We start from the raw sequence: 18,664 nt of genomic DNA on the forward strand, positions 1-18,664 counted from the left end.
GTCCACACGCCCCGCCCTGAGCTCGAGGAGTCCCCCACTCCTCACATGAAGGAGGAGGAGGAGAAGGAGGAGGAGCCCGGGCGTTACGTCACTCCTCGCCGTCCCACCCATCCCACATTTACATTTTCTATGGGTGCATGTGTGTGTGTGAGTGAGCGTGAGTGTGTGTGTGTGCGCTGAACACTTTACTAGAGCGGCGCGGCGGACACACCTCAAGCCCCGAGAAGTGATCCGGAGAGCAGCGCTGACATTTTCTCCTCTTTTTTTTTTGTTAAATATTGTTATAAGTTCAGTTGGAGAAGTCGCGTCGGGCTCGACTTTGAGGTAGGTGTGTGTGTGTCTCTGTGTCTGTCTGGGAGCTCGTGTGTGTGTGTGTTTTTGTTTCACTCAACAAAAGCAGCGCGTTTTAACTGTCTGTCTGCTGGATCTGGCTGTTGTGTTTTAGTAAAGTGTAAAGTGAGGAAGAGGAGGAAGAAGGGGGGGAAAGAAGCCCGAGGAGTGAGAGAATGAGATTGCAAAAAAAAAAAAGAAAAAAACACAAACTCTTGTTTCATTGTCTCCTTTTGTTGCAGCGCATGACTGCAGCCCGACGGGACAGTGAAGGGGAGCGAACACGTTGGGGTTTGTTGTACAGGACGTACAGTTAACATTGACTCTGGGCTCGTAGTGTTCATGGCAGCGGGCACTTTGTGCTGTGGGGGAAGAATAGATGAAGAAGAAGAAGAAGAAGGGGAAAGGAAAAAATAATGTGGGTTTCATTATCCCTGGTGTGTCTGAAGCGTTTGGGGGATCTCATGGCTGTGGCTCATGTGACATTACAGCTGACATATATCTGATTCTCTCTCTTTTTTTTTTTTAATTGTGCAATCATTTGTTTTTTAAAAGAGAAATACAGATTATTAATCCACCTTGAAATAACAGTTTTCTCTCTGGGTGCTTTACACAAGACTTCCTCTGTTTTTTTGGGGGGGGGGGGGTGGTTGCTGTTTTTGTCTCCATAACCTGTCATCTTTATTCTCGAAAAGTGGGTGAGACAGCCTTCTTTTTAAAACTGAGCTTGTTTTATGGATGAGCTTTATCTGAAGTGTGTGAGTAAGACTGTGTGTGTGTGTGTGTGATGAGCACACAGCAGTGACTTACAGCTGCCTCCTGTGTCAGAGCACATGGCTACAGTCAGAGCTGACACACTGGCCCTGTGCTGTCATCAGGTGCAGAGGTCAGCTGTCATGTGAACAGCCTTATGATCTGGCCACGGGTCTCAACCTCACGGAGTTTCTTGTTCGCAGTGTAAACACGTCTCCGAGAGTTGGCTGTCAAACTTTAACAAGACGTTTAAACAAACAGGGTTCAGCCCGAGTCGAGCCAGAGAGCTGAGTGTGTGTGTGTGTGTTTGCTGGGTGGAGGCTGAATAGCAGCCTTTAACATGTGAAGTAGTTTAACTCTGCTTCGTCGGATGGGCTCCGGTGAAGAGAAGTGACAAAGGCAGGTGGTATGAATGAATATGTTAAACTCTCCAAGGTGAAGAGCTTTCAAGAGTGTGTGTGTGCGCGCAAGGAGAGGAAAGTTTGTTGCACATGTGTTAGTCATTTAGAGCCGAGTTTGCTAAACGAGTTACATCTGTTTTGTGATCTTTGAACCCATTCCTTCCCTCCTCTCTGTCTCTCTCTCTCTCTCTCTCTCTCTCCTGGTTTCTCTGTCTCTCTCGCTGTCTTCTGTTTCCTGTAAGCCCTGATGCTGTCACTGTGTGTGTGTGTGTGGTGTGTGTGTTTCATCTGGAATGCTCTCTCCTGCATTATTACTGCACTCACAGGAATTTAGATATGTGAATGAAATGAGTTTCCATCCTATAATGGCACATTAGTGGTTCCTTCGCAGATGTATCATTATAGAAGCTGAGGCCGTGTCAAGGACTCAACCTGACCTCAGGAAAGTCAAGGTATTTAGGTCAGGAATGGGTGTGTGTGTGTGTGTGTGTGTGTGTCCACGAAGGGGTAACTGGCAACCACATGTCTGTTGACAGTATTATCTCCCACAGTCCTGCTGGTCCGTCTGTGGGCTCAGAATCTTCATTACTCAGCAGAACACGTTGATCCTCGAGCGCCGCACACGACACACTGTTTCTGTGTGTGTGATTCATGATTACGCTCCGTTTGCTGGTTCCTCGCAGACATGTTGTTCATAAGGGTGGTGAAAGACTACCTTGTAGCAGATGTTTTTCAGTCTTTTCCCCTGTAATGAGTCCAGTAAACAGAGAGTGAGGTTTCAGAGGGCCTCTGTTCTGAGAGCGGAGCCCTCTTAGTTTTACCAAACACGTCTCCACTCTGTCCAGCTCAGACCTGCCGAGAGGCTTTGAGTTGTGCAATGTTTCATCCCACTTTTCATGATCTAGAATTGTTCGCCTGGGGCTGGATATTGTTCAGCGTTGTTAAAATGTGTCAGTGTTTTACTCGTGTTGGATACTGATTCCCAAAAATTCCCTTCTGAGTGTTCAACAACAGTGCAAACACTTTGCCAAATTAAAACTGCTTAAAACTGGTAAAGTTGTGTCTTAAAGGGGGAAATATCTAACTGAGGAACATTTAAACGTGACTGAGTCGGGGGCCGGTGGTGGAGCACCTCGCCTGGCACAAAGCCCACCTTCACTACCATTATGAGTAATGCGCTTTTCTGAAATGAAAAGTGTTTTAGATGCTATTTCACACAGCAAGAGTCGTATATAACGAGTCTGATTGTTGTTTACGCTGTCGTCTAGCAACCCAACTGATCGCGGGTCGGAAGATGTGTAGAATCTGGGTGGTGTGCCACCTCCACTCAACGGTTTCCTGTGGTACAACCATGTGAAATGAGTCAAAGGGCAACTCGCACACAACTTACTCTGTCTCTTTTTGTGGTGCAGGGAACGCATTTCCTCAGAAAATGTCATTCTTACGACATCATTTATTGACACGTCTTTGTGAACGAAACATCTAATCATGTAACAGAATTTACTCCCTTCTGCTGAAAGTACAACATGGTTGGTTACTTTTCCTCAAACTTCATGAGTACATTTCCATTTGCAATCCATAAACACACTTTGTTCCGTCGTGTCATAATGTCAGATATCACAATTTTTGCTGTAACGCTTTTATGAGAAGAAAGGTTTTTTGGGGGGGAAAGGACAGCGGTGCTATATGGACAGTAAACACCAAGTATTTCTTGACTGCAGGGTGTTGTTTAAACTGTCACTTCTCCCTACATTAATTATGAGACGAGATATATTTGGACCTGGATTGTTTGCCACCTCGGCTAAACATTTACCTGAGAGCAAACCACAAAGTACCATTTGATGCTAACTATTAGCACTTTTTATTGACATCCACTCCTAGAAGTACATTTCACTCGGCAACACAGCAGGGCTGTGTGATTATGGCAGGTTTGTGCAAACAGAAGTGATGCAATCACAGCCCCCCTGCACCAGGACAAAGGATCTGTTTACACTGTGCTGGAGTTGCGTTGCCATGGTTTTATATTATGATGTCACGATTAAGGTATTGGGTTTCCTGATGGAGAGCTGGTGCGGGATGGATTCATATGAGCGTTCGACATGCTGAGGCCTGACCGCCCTGATGTTGACTTGCTCATAAAAGAAAGATAAGATGTGTGTGCCCAAGACTAAAACAGGCACACACACACACACCTACAGAGACTCAGCTTCTCAAAGAATCCCATTGATTTTCTTGCTGTTATGCTGCAGCTTCAATCACAATAAAGCACCATTACTGTGCCGACCACTTTGCGTAGTCTTGGAGGAAGGATGACACACACACACACACACACACACACACGCATACAGACTCTAAATGCCCTCCGCCGTCCAGCTTGTTAGGTAGAAGTATAGAGAGATTGGGAGTCTGAGCTGCATGAATTGGATTAGGCTCTTTGTAAGTCTCTATCAAGATATATGATCCTGTCTTATTACAAACAAACAGGAACATACGCCCACTGAGGGACAGAGCCACTTGTTTTCTCCTGCAGCCTGAAGCCAGCAGTGGCACTCAGAATGTATACATGCTTTGGAAAGTTTCATCAGACAATGAAACCACATGATTGCCAGCTGGCCCGTCTAAAAATATGCATCCACATGCTATATTTTGTATCATGTCAAGCATAGAGCATGGAGTCAGTGAGAACAAAGACTCCCCGTTTGGCTTGTTTTGAAACACCTGCTTACCTCATTATACATGTGCGTGCGTGCACAGTCGGCTCGCACCTTGTGTGCCTGTCTCTCTGGATAACTGTCGATTTGCCTGGTTGCCCAAGGTAACAGTTGTTATTGGGGTTTTCTCTACTAGCATGTAAACAAAGGAGAACCTCCCAAATCCTCCCCGGTGTGCCCCCCGGCCAATGAGCACCGAGCTCCCGGCTGGGCTCAGCCAGTAGACGGCGAGAGGGGGCGTGACTCTGCTCACATGAGGAAAAAACAGCAGTAAAGCACAAAGCTTTGAATCTGGAACTGGAACAGACAGCCGAGCCATAACAAAGACTCTTCCCTTTTTACGACTGAACGGCACTTCACACTGCTGAGCCAGACAAAACGGCTGTGGCTTTTCTCTGACCGCATGGATTTAAGAGACAGATATTCAGAGCTGCATTTATGTGTGTGTCTGTGTGTGTGAGTGTGAGGAATGTGCAGTATATGAACACATGTTTACATCTCGGCGAGGAGGAGCCACATGAAACATGCATGTGCTCTGTCTATAATTTGGCGTCTTAGGGTGTGTCTTACGTGGAAAAGCAGTCTGGATTGAGTGCATGTGTTGTTCATCTGTCTCAGTCCACCTGTTCAAAATCAGGCCTATACATATACATACAGGAACATGTGTCAGTGTCAGCTGTGAGGGAGTATAGACCGGCCTTTTGTATTTGACTGACAGGTGTGACTCCCCTCCGGCTTATTATGCAGGACATGTGTTCAGACTTTGGTGCGAGTCAGCGTTTTTGATTTTGACCTTTTTAAAGAAAAGTGTTGCTGTCACTCAGAGACCGTCGCTGATGGAAACCTCTCCGGCTGCATCTGTGCGTGCCCCTACATGTATACGCTGTTGTGCGTCCGAAGCGATAATCGCTTTGCACGTTCATCACATTCCTGCAGTGTGACTCAAAGTGGTGTCTGTGCCTTTTTTCAATCCATCCCATTCATCCTGTAATCTGCCTCGGCGCAGGGCTCGCAACGTGCAGCAACAGGGCCGTGGAACGAGCCACCGCAATAAATAACTTCAGTCAGTGCTGAGCACAAGCTGTCTAATGCGGGCATGTTTAAACAAAGGGATCGATTTGTCCTGATCACGTCAACAATAAGAGGTGTCAGTGATTCTTGTCAGTTATAAGGACAGCCGTTGTCGAGGCACGTCAGCTGACAGATTCTGGATATCTGCTCGTATTGCAATCGGCCCTTTTAAAAAGTCAGATCTGGAAGCAGTCAAACCCACATTATAATCAGACATGACCAGACGCAGCCACTGTGGTTATCCGAGATGCAAGACACGAAGAGGGACGCACAGTAACAGAGATTTGAAGGACTGCAGCCACAAGAGATTGCTATTTTCAGGCCCGGATCACAACACTGATACTAATCGGATCCCAGAGTCATCATACACTAAATCATTGCCAACGTAATGAATGTACTGTTTTGTTTCGCATTTCACTTTTCTTTTTTTTTGCACAGGAACTTGTGAAAGACATGAGAAGTTGAGTTGTAAAGGTTCCTCTGTTTCTGAGAAGCTACCGTGTCCAGTGAACAACAAAGGTCTTTGTGTGATCGGCTCTTTCGACTCGTATTTTCGAACTTCCTCAACTTCAGCTGCCATTTAATGTCCTGTTTCCCAAAGAGCTTAAAGGCCCTGACACACCAGGGCGATGATCAGCCATGTCAGGGAGCATCTGTGGCTTTAGTCAGTGCGGTGTGCCCCAGTTTGTAAAATGCCAGCAAGGTATTTCCTTTTAACATACAAGCTTGTTGACGGTCGGCTTCGGTCTTTGCGGTGTGTTCAAGTCCTTGTTTTGTTTTTGTTTTTTGGCCGAGACACAGAGGATGTGGCGCGATGCAACAATCAGCCTAGGTTGACTGAAGGAGTTGGAGTAGAGTGGGGTAAAGTGTTAGCTTTAGCTGGTGTCATGACCCTCGCCATCTTGTTTTGCTTTTTTTCATCATAACCATATTTGGACAAGAGGGTGCAGCTGATTGGATCTGACTGAGAACCTGAGGACATGCTGTCATAGCGACTTGTCAGCAACAATTTTGCCGCACCCTAAAGCATCACCTGCTTTATCTGTCTATTTTGCTCTAAATCATAATACACAAAACAAATATCACGTATTAAAGACGACTTGAAACTAGCGACTGAGGCCATAAACTCAGATAAAGGGGCATTTTCTCATAAGCCTACATTAAATCTTTCTTTGTGCAACCAGTGGGGTCACCGCTTCGTAAAAACAATGCCACTTTAAGGGTCACTGCTGCAAGTGAAACAAAAAACAAAAATATGTTTTTGCAGTAAGCATTGGGTGGCCAGCGAGTTGAGAACCAAGTTAGAGGGAGAGCGTTTCAGTAATTCAGATGTTTTTATATGAGCGATTACTCCTCGCTGCTCTGTTGTAATGAGTTTGGGTGTTTGCTCTTCATCATGACAGTCTGCAGAGCCGCCCAGTACTCCCTTAATGACATCAGGGTGTTTTTAAACACACACACACACACACACACAGCATAGCTAAAGGCGAAAGACAGCCCATTCCCCCCTTTACATGATGCAATGTGTTACATTACCCTTTCATTGTGTGGGTGTTTGTGCGCATCTGTGCTTTATGAACCCTTAAACCCCGATTGTAAATTCCCATACCCCTGCGTCTCCCTAGTGACATCATCGTGTTGTGGGAGCTGGGTGGGTGCTTTTCGGAGGTCGGTACACGATGAGGCCCCGAGAATTCCCCAGCTCCTCTTTCTCCCCGGCTCCAGACCCCCACTCCTCGGGAAAAAAGGAAATACAAAACAGATCTCAACCCCCAAACTCCCAAGCATACTCTTTGAGGAACCATTTTCCTCTCACTGTCTGCGTTGCATTGTTTCTCCCTCACAGTCCAGTCTTCTTTTGTCCGAACGCTATCAGTGTTGGCTGTGTCTTCTGCATCCGCATCTTCTGAAGATTGGTTGATACATTTGAGCTATTCACTCAGTCCAAAGTAGCAAGAGTTGAACTCTTTGCACGGACAGAAACATGTTCGAGCTCCTTACAAGTTCATGGAGTTCGTGTTTGGTCTTATCTTATTGGCTGCCACCTATCTTTGGTGTGCACTGTTAGGTCAGTTTTTGGAAACAATTTTGCAGACACATGTAAAGAACTACACTGCAAACGACACAGTGCGTATGTGGGTCGTCTTATTTCTATTTGATGCAGACGCTGAATGTATTTTTTATGCGTGGGTGACAGGAAAAATGTGTGTTTCCATTGTTTGATTCTAGAAATATGCGCGCATGTACGTCACCGCGCTGCCAACTGTGATTTATGTGTCGTCATGGGGGGGAGGCTTGTAAACGAGCACGTATGTACACTCAGCTCGTCCGGGAAATGAGCACAATGTCACTACCGGCCCCCCCAACTCTCTGCTTCCCCTCCACATTCTCTGTCACTTTCTCTCTCTCTCCCTGCCCCATCCCCCCACAGCTGCCAGTTAAAAGCTCATCTATCTGTGTGTTTTAATTAGGGCCTCCCCTATTTATGGCTGAATGGCCGCTTCATTAACAGAAAAAGGCTAGTAGAAGCACACTTGGATCTGTCCGGCCTGTAACACACAGCCAAGCGGGGGAAAGGGTGTGTGTGTGTGTGTGTGTGTGTGTGTGTGTGTGTGTGTGTGTGTGTGTGTGTGTGTGTGTGTGTGTGTGTGTGTGTGTGTGTGTGTGTGTGTGTGTGTGTGTGTGTGTGTTAGAAAGACAGAGAAAGAACGGGGTGTGGGGGTTGCTTGAGGGGTTTTGGTGACGCAATTTCCCCCTGAGGGGTGGACCTCCCATCTGTGAGTGGAATAGACAGAATCTGGCCAAAAAAGAAAAGATAAATGGAGGCTGAACAAGAGGAACTATATGGGACATGAAGGAGACTGGGGAATTAGGTTTCAAACACTAATACAGAAGTATAGTTTAGTATTGGCTCTTGCGCTTGCCCTTGTCAGCTTCTTTTTATCCGATCAGAAACCACAAAGTAGTAATCCCTCTTCCATGTCAGCTGTGTCCGTGATATCAGCCACGTATCAAACCAGATGCTAACGTGCTGATCAATCCGTTCTTGGAAACCTGACCCTTGGTGCACACATTTGTGCAGGATACTGAGAAAAACAAATCCTGGCTCGCTGAGGATGGAGTGGGTGTGGTCAGCCATGTGTTCATAACCAATGACAGTCGACAGGCCAGCCCCACCCTGTGCGGAGCGCTGGATGGCCTGCTCTGGGTCGCGCCGTGCACCTTGGAGGAGAGCAGGGGGGTCGGATGGTGAAGCAGTCCGCCAGCTGCTCTCCTCGCCTTCATTTCCTCGGTCTGTCAAGGCAGCAGCAGGAGGACGGCCACTCTGGGCTTGTGAGAGCTGAACCCAGTCTGTGCATCTTGATCTCAACTGAAAAGTTATCCGCTTCTGTCTTATTTTCTTGCTTTCCTTCTTCCTTACTTTCTTCTGTTCGTCTTTAGTATTTACAGTGTTGTTTGTTTCATGGCAGTGAAATGAAAGAGATGCGCTGCTAATGGCCAATTTAGGCTCTCTTCCCCATCCCTCATCATTAGCCTTTCTGTCCATCTGTGCTCTTCTCTGTCTGGTTAGATGAGGAAGAATCTTTTCATGCATATAAATAAATAAATATGAATATAAATATTCACTCTCTTTTAGCTCTGTTTTTGGTCTCCAAAACTGAGAAAAATATCAGCCCATGTCGTTGCTAAATGCTTCGCTATGTCGCAGATGGTTGCTAACTTTATTTTTGTATTCCTTTTGCCCTAAATAACCCGGGCAGGTAGCATACAGTAAGTTTGTATGAGCTTTTTTTTGCTAAAAAAGCTTCATGTTATTTTAACTTTGACCTCAGTTTCCACTGACCTTTCAAAGCACAGACAATAAGATAACGTGGCATAGCCATAGCCCCCAACTCTATCACCAAGTTAGCTTAGCTGATCTTGATCTTGTGTATGATCAGTAAATCTCATCATGTGAAGCTGTGACATGGACATTCTGGTTTGTTTTTGCAGAGGAAAGATTAACATGATGATGATGATGATGGTGATGAACACCTGCGCTACACTTTGCATAAATTGTGTCATCATCTGTCGGCAGTTTGAAGTGAGCAACAGTGAGCTGACAGATGCTGTAAACCTCCATCGATCTGACACAAACTGCACAGCCTGGCAATAATTCTGTCTGTGCATTTGTCGCTATGAGGGACACCTTTCACATGACCCACAATCATTTGATCTGCTGTTCTAAAATTACCGCTCGTAGCTGCCTTTTGAGGAGTTTATTTCGGTTGGCGAACGTCCTCCCCAGTGACGCCCATTTGCAGCCCTCAGGTGTCAGTGTGAGCTGGCAGCGGCTCTTTCCTGCCCCTGAGTGCTGTGTCACTGGATAAAGTGTCCGGTGGGGGATGCCAGGTCGCCTTGGCAACCCCAAGACATGACAGTTGAGGGGGAAATTGAGAAATGGGCGCTTATTATGAATGCAAGTCTTTGTGCGTGTCTGCTCGTATAGCTGAGCTGGCCGCAGTGACGCAACCGCTTGGCACACGGCGCGGGCACTCTCTCCTTCCGAGATAAGTCACTCTATCAGCTCTAATGCAACCCGCCACTGTCGGGTCCACTGCCGCACAGTCGCCAGCACAGGCGTGCTTATCAAACACATCACGTTAAAAAAATGTCCAATTGCTCTCTGTTTTTAAGACTAAATGGCTGCCAACCACACGTTCTTGTCTATATTTGTGCAGTGAAAACAAAGGGGTGTGTGTGTGTGTGTGTGTGAGCATGGGTATGACCTTTGTGTTTCATTTTCTGTATCAATTTAACTTTCTGTCTTTCTTGTGCTATTTTTTCCTGCCACGATTCATCTGCAGCTTATTAACAATGTGACACATCACAGTTTACAGCACCGCAGTCTCACACAGGTTATGAGGATGACAGGGAGAAGGGCAAAGTAAACAGAGGAAGTCTGCCTTTTGGCCAACTCCCTTGTCTCCTGCCCCAGACACTTTCCTCTGACCCACTTTTACTCCTTTCTTTTTTCCGTTATCCCCAACTCTCCGCTCATTTTATCCCTAAATGCTCGGACGTTTAAAGTCCTCTCAGTGCTGCGGGCCATTCTCCTGGGCACTTTCGGAGATTTGGGTCTTTATGAGGCTCATTATCCGTGTGTGTGTGTGTGTGTGTGTGTGTGTGTGTGTGTGTGTGTGTGTGTCTCTGTGCTGTAAGGGTGTGTTTCCAAAACCAATAAACAAACTGTTTTTAATGGGATTCCTGAAGCAGCAGGACGTGTTTTCCCCAAAAAAAGTGGTGCAACTTGGTTTGAAACACTGACATGCTCGTACAAGTTTGTAACACAGTTGTGTTCCAGAGTATCAACACACACACTCCACCGTTCTGGCGGGTTTTGTTTGAGTGTTACACATTGTTCTGCAATGTCCCGCACAGACTGAGCCGTGCATTCAATTACTGTCCTACTTTAAGTCCCTGGAATATTCTTTATCTGCTGCGCTCTTTAGGTGTTGAACGTGAACTGATAGTGGAACATGTTATCTATATGGCTTTTGAGTGGAGCGTAAAAACACAACATGCAGAAACGACCAGCCGAGGAGGGCCGCCTTCAAGCAGGGCCCCAATTTGAGGTTCCTTTTGAACTCCCTATGTCACTTCCCCTCTCCCTCGGGGCACGGAGGAAGTCAGAGCAGATGTGTTAAGCTAACAGACACTTTGACAACACTGCCAGTCTGTAGGTTCCTCTACCCCCCCGCCACCGGCAATAACACACACCGCCTTTGATGTTCACAGCACGTGTGTGCTCACAAGCAGCCCCTGATTGCAGCCACAAGCTGTTCTGCCCACCTCTGCCATCTCACATGCACATAACATGTCCTGGCTGTGACAACATTATAGACGGTGTATGTAGATAGAAAATACTGTTGACTGCAGTAGTGGAAAAAAAAAAAAAAAAAAAATCCCTTTAGCAGCACCTCCTTCTCCAAACTTGACCCTCAACCTGCGTTGAGTTAAAAAAATAAATGGAACGCATCCTCGGATTTTAAGATTTACATCGGCCACATGAGTCTGTAAACATCATGTTAAAAGGTTACTAATCTGAGATTAGAAGGGATTACCCACCACTATGACTGTGAAATCACAAACCACTGGGAACACCAGTATTTCCATTTGTCAACATGTTCCACTTCCATCCATCCGGAGCGTTCATCGTGTGGTATTTCTCTGCCTTTGTTCTGCAGCGTGCAGCCACAAGCCATGTTTATCTTCGCCTTCTTTTGTTATGTAACCTGCATCCTTTCTAGGATGCGGGAGTGTCGACCCCTAGTGGAGTCCGTGGCTCATTACATCCATCCATCCCCTGTGTGTATGTGGGAGCTTTGTTTTGATTCTGAGGACACGCTCTCCCCCCACCTTTTGTGTCGAGCACGTGCAGGGTAATGCATCCTTGGTACAGCTGATGGATGTGATTGGATGATGGAATGTTTTTAGTCCTAATCGGTCACATTCAGGAGAGAGTCGACTCGCAGGCGTTTGAGAAACATGACTGTTAGAAGAATCTGAGTCATTCACTCAGGCTGCGGGAGAAGAAATGCTCGTGACATTTGTTATCTAATATTGAACAGCCTATTTTTGTAATGCACAATCAGACCGCTTTGTTGTTGTTTTTAAAGCAGACCTCTTTCTGCCAATTCTGCGTGCTGCCGTTTTTTAACAGACAGGATTAAAATGTGAAGTTCCATTTAGAAACTGCAAGTGGAGGGATAATCATCAATCAGGGAAATCTGTTTCTTTTAGGGAGAAACCGTTCCTTGCCTGGAGATGTTCACTGAAAGTCAGTAGGAGGGGAGAGGAGGTGATGGAGGGAGCACACACACACACACACACACACACAGAGGGAGAGAGAGAGGGAGTGGGTGTGTGTTTGTGTGTGAGCGTGGCTATAAAACAGACTTTGAAATCCACCCAGCTCAGAAGCAGACAGCTGTGCAGACCAAAGCACCTCTCCCGTGTGACGCTCTGCAACACGCTGATAAACAGGACAGCAAGGTGTCTTTTTTTTTCTGGACGAAATTGTACCGAATCGAAACAGCAGAGATGGCGACAATGTTCAGATACCCCGTCTTTCCTCACCTGCAGGGTAAGAGTTGAGCCAGGATTGAATTTTGTGCATTTTCTTTCTCTTGAACAGTAGATAAAAGTGAAGTGCTCTGCTGTTTCAGTCTCGCTGTCATTACTGTGTTTTCATTTCAGTTGTTTGCGTGGTCATGTAGAAATCACGCGTTCATGATCTTAAATCAGAGCATGTGAGCCATCAGTCAGATGCAGAACGGTGTTGTAAGCGGTGGCACTCAGCTGTAGCCGTGAAAGTTATTTTTGCTTTGGTGTTATTGTATGTTCCCTGTGATTACGCTTTGGTCAAACTTTCTGTGTCCCACACAGTCATTTCTCAGCTGTAGGTGACCCCGTTGGTCCGTAGGTAGCTGTTCTTTTTATCCCTGTGAATGGAGAAATACAGCTTAAATGTTTTTTGAACTGCATAAGTTAGATGGCCAGAGGCAGTGTGTCCACATTTGGGGGTCATTAATGAAGATTGTCTTTATTTTGTGAGGTCATGTAAAACAGAGGGTTGAACCTTTTGGGTTGGTAATGTATCAGCCACTTTAGATATGTACATAAATATGTGCCTGTAGGGATGCCCGGAGACCTTTTCTTGACTCATCTCTTGATTTCTGTCCATACGCCCTCTGATAGGAGTGTGAAATGTTCCTCTTCGCTCAGTGTGGAACAATTATGTAATTCCAGCTCCATCACCATCGAGACCGTTTAAAAACTCTGCGTGTGTTTAAGCCGGAGGAGCAGGCAGAAGTTCATTTTATGCCTTGAAAGGGAAGAAATAATACGTTCTTGCTGCATCCGAACCTGTCAGATCCTGATGACTAAATTTAGGTTCCTTTCATTTGCTTTTATCGTTTCAGATCCGTGTGACCCTGGTCTGTCGCTGTCACCAGGGAGGAGTGTCATGGCGGAGCCCGACTACCTGGAGGGAGACTGTGATGAGCTCATCAAACCCAAGAAGCTGATCAACCCGGTCAAGAACTCTCGGAACCACCAGGACCTGCACCGAGAGCTGCTCATGAACCAGAAGAGGTCAGGAGAAAGAGGACAACAATGTTTCTCTCCCTTCAGTCTCTTGTTTGTGTCTGTCTAATTTGTATCCTGGTAAATTGGCGTCATAAAACCCCAGAGATTCATTCGTTTTACAACCAGCAACAGAAAGGTTTATCGCGGTTTATTGCGCGTGAGCGAAACTCGGTCACTGATTATCAAAGGTAGCCTGATTCCAAACCTTTTATTGGGACAATAATAATACTTCCTCAAGTGCAGATTATGGTTTAGGTATTTATCGGGTGGTTGTTGTCCAACGGATTCCAGACAATCCTCATCTACTAGTTTGGTTATGACAACAATACCACGTCTGCGTGTTTAGAGAGGGGAAAACAGCACAGCGTCCAGATCCGCTAATATGTTTTATTCATGGTGGAGTTATTCCAGTCGTGCTGCAACTTCCTTGTTATTGGTCTGATAGTATCCATGCAGACTGCGCTGATGCTGTGTGTCACTTAAGTTTACTCCACTGGTCCCTGCAGCCTCCAGCAGCAGCAGTATTATGTAAAGCTCAGCACATAAAACTTTCATAGGAGGTATTATATAAAAGCCCAAGTGCATTAGTGTGTCAAAAATTGGTTATGTAAAGGTCACACAGATATACCGTGCAGGATCGACCTGGCCCGATGGCTGTTGCTAATCACACCGCACCGCACTGCGTGAGTGTCCCTGCATCCGTGTCAATGTCCGTGCATGGGAATACACACACATACAGGGAGCTATGATCCCGTCGTTTGACGCTGAATGTGTGTATTCTCTCTCACCAAACAGCGCCGACAGCTTTCTGTCGCAGCTATTAATAGCTAAGTAAACACACATGCTGTTGACAGCTGTTACATCACAGCAGCGGTGCTGTGTCTTAAACAAATCAAAGACTGGGGTGCTTTTGTAGTGACGAGAAAGAGGCCACAGTGGGCCGGATAACCAAGAAATTTAATTAAAAAAAAAAAACATGAGGAGCAAAGCCGCTATTTCCGTTCCACACACGCAGCGGAGTGTTGTTTGTAGTCGTCTAGACGGAGCATCAGTAGAAGTCTGTGAGATAAATCTAGGGGTTTTTGGGGTGGATGAACTCTGTTTTCATTGGGCTCTCCATCGTGTACTGGAAGTATAGAAAAGCTTGGCTGCATAGTGGATTAGTCACGCTGATGAGAGAGAGAGAGAGAGAGAGAGGGGAGGAGGGGGTGGGTGGATGGATGCATGGATGGATGGACGGTGAGGGGAAAAAAAACTGTGTTATGTAATCAAGATTACAAAACAGTCTCTAGCTGAGGGCCTTTCTCTGCCTCTGCTACCTTCGCTGTGGTGACCCCTCCTACACACACACACACACACACACACACACACACACACACACACACACACACACACACACACACGCATACACGGAGGAATTTCAGACATTCAGCCACGAAGCCTGATGAAGCAGTTCAGCAGATGGAGGCATTGCTGTGTCGCGGTTCGAACACATTCTTTATAGTCTGCGAAGCGGGCGCGCACTCATGGGAGGGGATCGTGGTGATGAGGGTCAGCGGTTATGTAAAAGATGCCCTTCAGTGAAAAGGACACTGGCGTAAACATCTTTACTGCCCGTCTAACTGCGCCGAGTGACCTTGACCCCCTCCTCCCGTTCCAGGTTCATACTTTCCCCTTTCAGCCCGTAAAGTGCCTTCATAAGACCCCTCGCAGTCAGGGCGATCAGAGCGTTTCTCTGCGCCAGCGACTGGAAGTAAAGTCGTTGCTTGTTGTGAAACTCCCACGACTTCTTGGAACATGGCGGGCTCGGTTATGTAATCTCTCGAGGTTTAATGGTGCATTTAATTAAGGCAGTGTTGTTGCTACACTGCAGGCAGGTGGGCATGCTGAGTTCTCCCTGAAGAGCCAACACAGCCCGTGTGGAGTCGGGCTCTCTCGGGAAGAGAATAATAATCTGGATAATAAGGGTTTTTAAATTGATCCTCTGAAGGGCATGGAGATTACACTTTTTTGACTAACTGATAGCCTCTGTCCTCTTTTTTTTTCCCTCTCCAGCTCTCTCTCTTTTGTGCGTCCCTGATCCCTCCACTTGCTTTGCAGTTCATTGGCCTTTCCCGGCTGACTCTGACCTCGTCTCTGTTCCCGCTCTGTCTTAAGCACTTCCGAGCCTCATCCTCATCCTCAGCCCCCCCCTCCGCCCTTCTCTCCTGTACTTTTTTGGAGGAGTTTGGAGCATTACATAACATTTGGTGTTTTTCGCTGTTTCTTCGCACTCACACCAAGACGTCTCTCTGTTCTTCTTTTTGTATTGTGCTGCACGCATCCAGGCAGTTGTGTAACAGATCCCGCCTGTTTTGCCAAGTAACTTCGCCACCGCAAGACCGCTTCCATGAGTAATATGTCTGAAGAGTTATGATATGGTTTCACATATTGGGAATGTTTTTAGGGACGGAAAAAGCAAAAAAGGTGCTGGCAGCTATCATATTCACAGATTGGTAGATCAATCTGTGACTTTCCCCGAAACTGAAAAAAATGTTTAATCCTGAACATCTAGTTCTGCATGTCAAACCAGAATCAGGTCATGGTCATCATCTGTTACGTATGAATGTGAATATTAATCTCCGGGGCTGTGCGGGGTCATCGGCGCGGGTTTGTCAGGGAGGTTTGTTCACTTCGCTCCGGTTTAGTAACATGCCGTGTCACTGATTTGATTTTCTGCGCAGGGGCCTGGCACCTCAGAACAAACCAGAGCTCCAGAAGGTTCTGGAGAAGAGAAAGAGGGAGCAAGTGCTCAAGGCTCAGAAGGAGGAGCAGGAGGCCCATAAGAAGAGGAGCGACCTGGAGATCGAGCTCATGAAAAGGCAACAGAAACTAGAGCAGGTAAATGATTGAAGGAACAACATGTAAGATGTCTTTTCAGCACTTTTGTGGGGATGCACCTTGCTACTGTGTCTTGCTACTCAAGAGCCCCGTGAGACATGAACTCAGGCTTACATAAATATTCTCTGTGACTGAAATGTTTTTGGGGGTTTTTTGCAGAAAAATTCAAAGACTTAATGGCGCCTAATGCTTTCCCCTCATTAAAACCTCCGAAACACATGGATATGCAAATACTTTCCACTGCACAAGTGTAACTGCTGGACAATTAATGATTCTGACTTTAGCGTAAAGTCCATTCTTAGTGTTTGTGCACAAGAGGCTTTAAGTTAACCATTTGTGATGTAACACATCATGCTCGGGAAACAGAGAAAATGTACAGCCTTCTAGTTTGAACTCTCCACAGACATTCAACTGTAGGAACAAGGAGAAAAACAAATCGATGGCAAATGCGCTCCTGATGCCCCATGTTCCAAAATATGCCAAGAAAGTGCCCTCTTAGGTGCCCATACGTTAGACGAAAGTTGATAAAGTGCCCTCTCTTCACTGTTAATATATCATGACTTTCTGTGCGCTGGTGCCCTTTTTTAGTTTTTTTTTCGCCCCTGCATCTCAAACATCCCGAGTCCGCTACTGTTTTTGACCAGAAGGGGGCTTCAAAGTGATCGTCCGCCAATTTGGAAACAAGACGCAGCTTACAGCTATAATTAGTTTAATCCTGTCTTTTGTTCCTGCAGCTGGAGCTGGAGCAACAGAAAATCGACGAGGAGCAGGAGAACACCCCCGAGTTTGTGAAGATGAAGAGCAACCTGCGCAGGACCAAGCAGGAGACCGACGGCGAGGAACGAACCACCTAGAAAAATAAAATTTACAAAAAAACAGCAGGGGTAGTCTGGGTCTGGCTGATTGTGCGCATGTTTTGTGGTGCACAGAGTCGTCAGGAGCGTGTGTGGTGGTGTTGGTGGTGGTGGCCCCCCGACCGTGGTCTCGAGATGAACTTTCCCAACCTAGCTGTTCCTTTCCCCGCAGTGAGGAGAGAGACTTTACAGACTAAAGACACCCCCTCCCCCACCTCCTCTGTCTGCCTGCCACGGAAACTGCCAGTACTCACCTCTGCTCCTCACAGCCATCCAGCAGCAGCATACAGCTACCACCCCCCCTGCAGGAGGGACCGAACACAGACATGTTACACGCCTTTCAACAGAGGGCGAGCGAGCTTCCAATGAGCTCTGATGGAGAAACACACACACACACACACACACACACAAACACACACACAGACACACAGGAGTTTTCATCCTCTCTGTTTTCACTCCTCTCTCCACAGCGAGCGGTCGTTTCTCTTTACTGTTATCGATGTTGTCGTTGTTGTTGTTTGTTTTTTTTTTATTTTACTTTTGTTCTCATCTTCAGAATCAAAAAAAAAAAATAAGGAAAAGTGGACACTGGATGGACTCTTGAAGCTGTGTAATGTAAAAGCCAAACAAATGTGCTTTTTTTGTTATTTATGTTTGTAGCTTTTAGCCCGGGTATAGGGGAAAGGACACTTTTTAGTCGTTTCTGTATTTTAGTTTTGTTTTACAGCATAGTTTTATCGAAGCCAGAACGGGACAAAGGGAGTGTACGGTCATGTGGAAAAAAACACTCAAGTTTGCTTTATTATTAATATTATTTTTTAAATTCCAGACATGCCATTTCCTCAGCTAATGCAATTTTTGAGCAATAGTAGAACTCCCAGGCATGAGAGTGACCTTTTTTCTTTATATATTCTGTTGTTTTGTATGAATAAAAGTGTTACTTAATAAATAATTTAAGGTTTCCTTAGGTGGGTTAATGAGAACGAGCCTTTGAGCCCCGTCTGAATCTGTCTTTGTGTGCTTTTGTGAACAAAGCGTTGCCAGAGCGTGCCCACATTCAGGCCGACTCTCATGAAAGATATAATTGACTAATGGATCTCGGGATGTCTGCGTGGCTCCTGAAACAACTGTGATGAGTCCTGGAACTTTACAACTACAGTGTTTTCTCCATTTACAGTGGAGCCGTAGATGTGCATACGGATCGTGATCATTAAATCTGAATTAAAGCGGCAATCTCTGGGCCGTACCCAAATTCCAAACAGGTCACTCGAAGTGAGAAAGTGTGATAACTATGGATGTTAAAATGCACATGTGGTGGTTATTCAAGTATCACACAGTAATATGATGGGTCTGAAAATTCTGGTTGGTGGGTCTCCAAGAGATGAAAACTATTATTTTAAAGGGAAGAAGCAGATTTCTAACAGCATAACCCTGTATTCTTCTCCAGAATCTTCTTTTAAATAAACTTAATTTTAACACGTTCCATTTATTCATTTTTCTTTCATTTTGTTGTGCTGCTGCAGGAGTCTGTGGA

At 45.9% G+C, this 18,664-nt stretch overlaps 1 protein-coding gene across 2 annotated transcripts; it reads left to right on the top strand.

Moving 5' to 3' along the window:
* The first annotated feature begins 124 nt into the window (after nucleotides 1–124).
* On the top strand, nucleotides 125–18,613 carry fam107b (family with sequence similarity 107 member B). Of its 2 annotated transcripts, none has more exons than XM_037107460.1 (4): nucleotides 125–324; nucleotides 13,231–13,402; nucleotides 16,120–16,276; nucleotides 17,011–18,613. In XM_037107460.1, exons 2-4 carry the CDS (start codon nucleotides 13,275–13,277, stop codon nucleotides 17,128–17,130), a joined length of 405 nt encoding a protein of 134 aa, XP_036963355.1. In that variant the 5' UTR covers nucleotides 125–324; nucleotides 13,231–13,274; the 3' UTR covers nucleotides 17,131–18,613. The 2 variants fall into 2 exon arrangements, with proteins under 2 accessions (XP_036963355.1, XP_036963354.1); XM_037107459.1 differs by lacking the exon at nucleotides 125–324 and adding an exon at nucleotides 12,214–12,392.
* Nucleotides 18,614–18,664: the final 51 nt, after the last annotated feature.

Source organism: Acanthopagrus latus, chromosome 8 (genome assembly GCF_904848185.1).
Source record: "Acanthopagrus latus isolate v.2019 chromosome 8, fAcaLat1.1, whole genome shotgun sequence".
Taxonomy (NCBI): Eukaryota; Metazoa; Chordata; class Actinopteri; order Spariformes; family Sparidae; genus Acanthopagrus; species Acanthopagrus latus.

Coding starts and splice junctions, on each gene's coding strand:
- fam107b (XM_037107459.1), top strand. CDS start 12,350: ATGGCGACAATGTTCAGATACCCCGTCTTTCCTCACCTGCAGG. Junction 12,393..13,230: donor CGTCTTTCCTCACCTGCAGG/GTAAGAGTTGAG, acceptor TTATCGTTTCAG/ATCCGTGTGACCCTGGTCTG. Junction 13,403..16,119: donor CTGCTCATGAACCAGAAGAG/GTCAGGAGAAAG, acceptor TTTTCTGCGCAG/GGGCCTGGCACCTCAGAACA.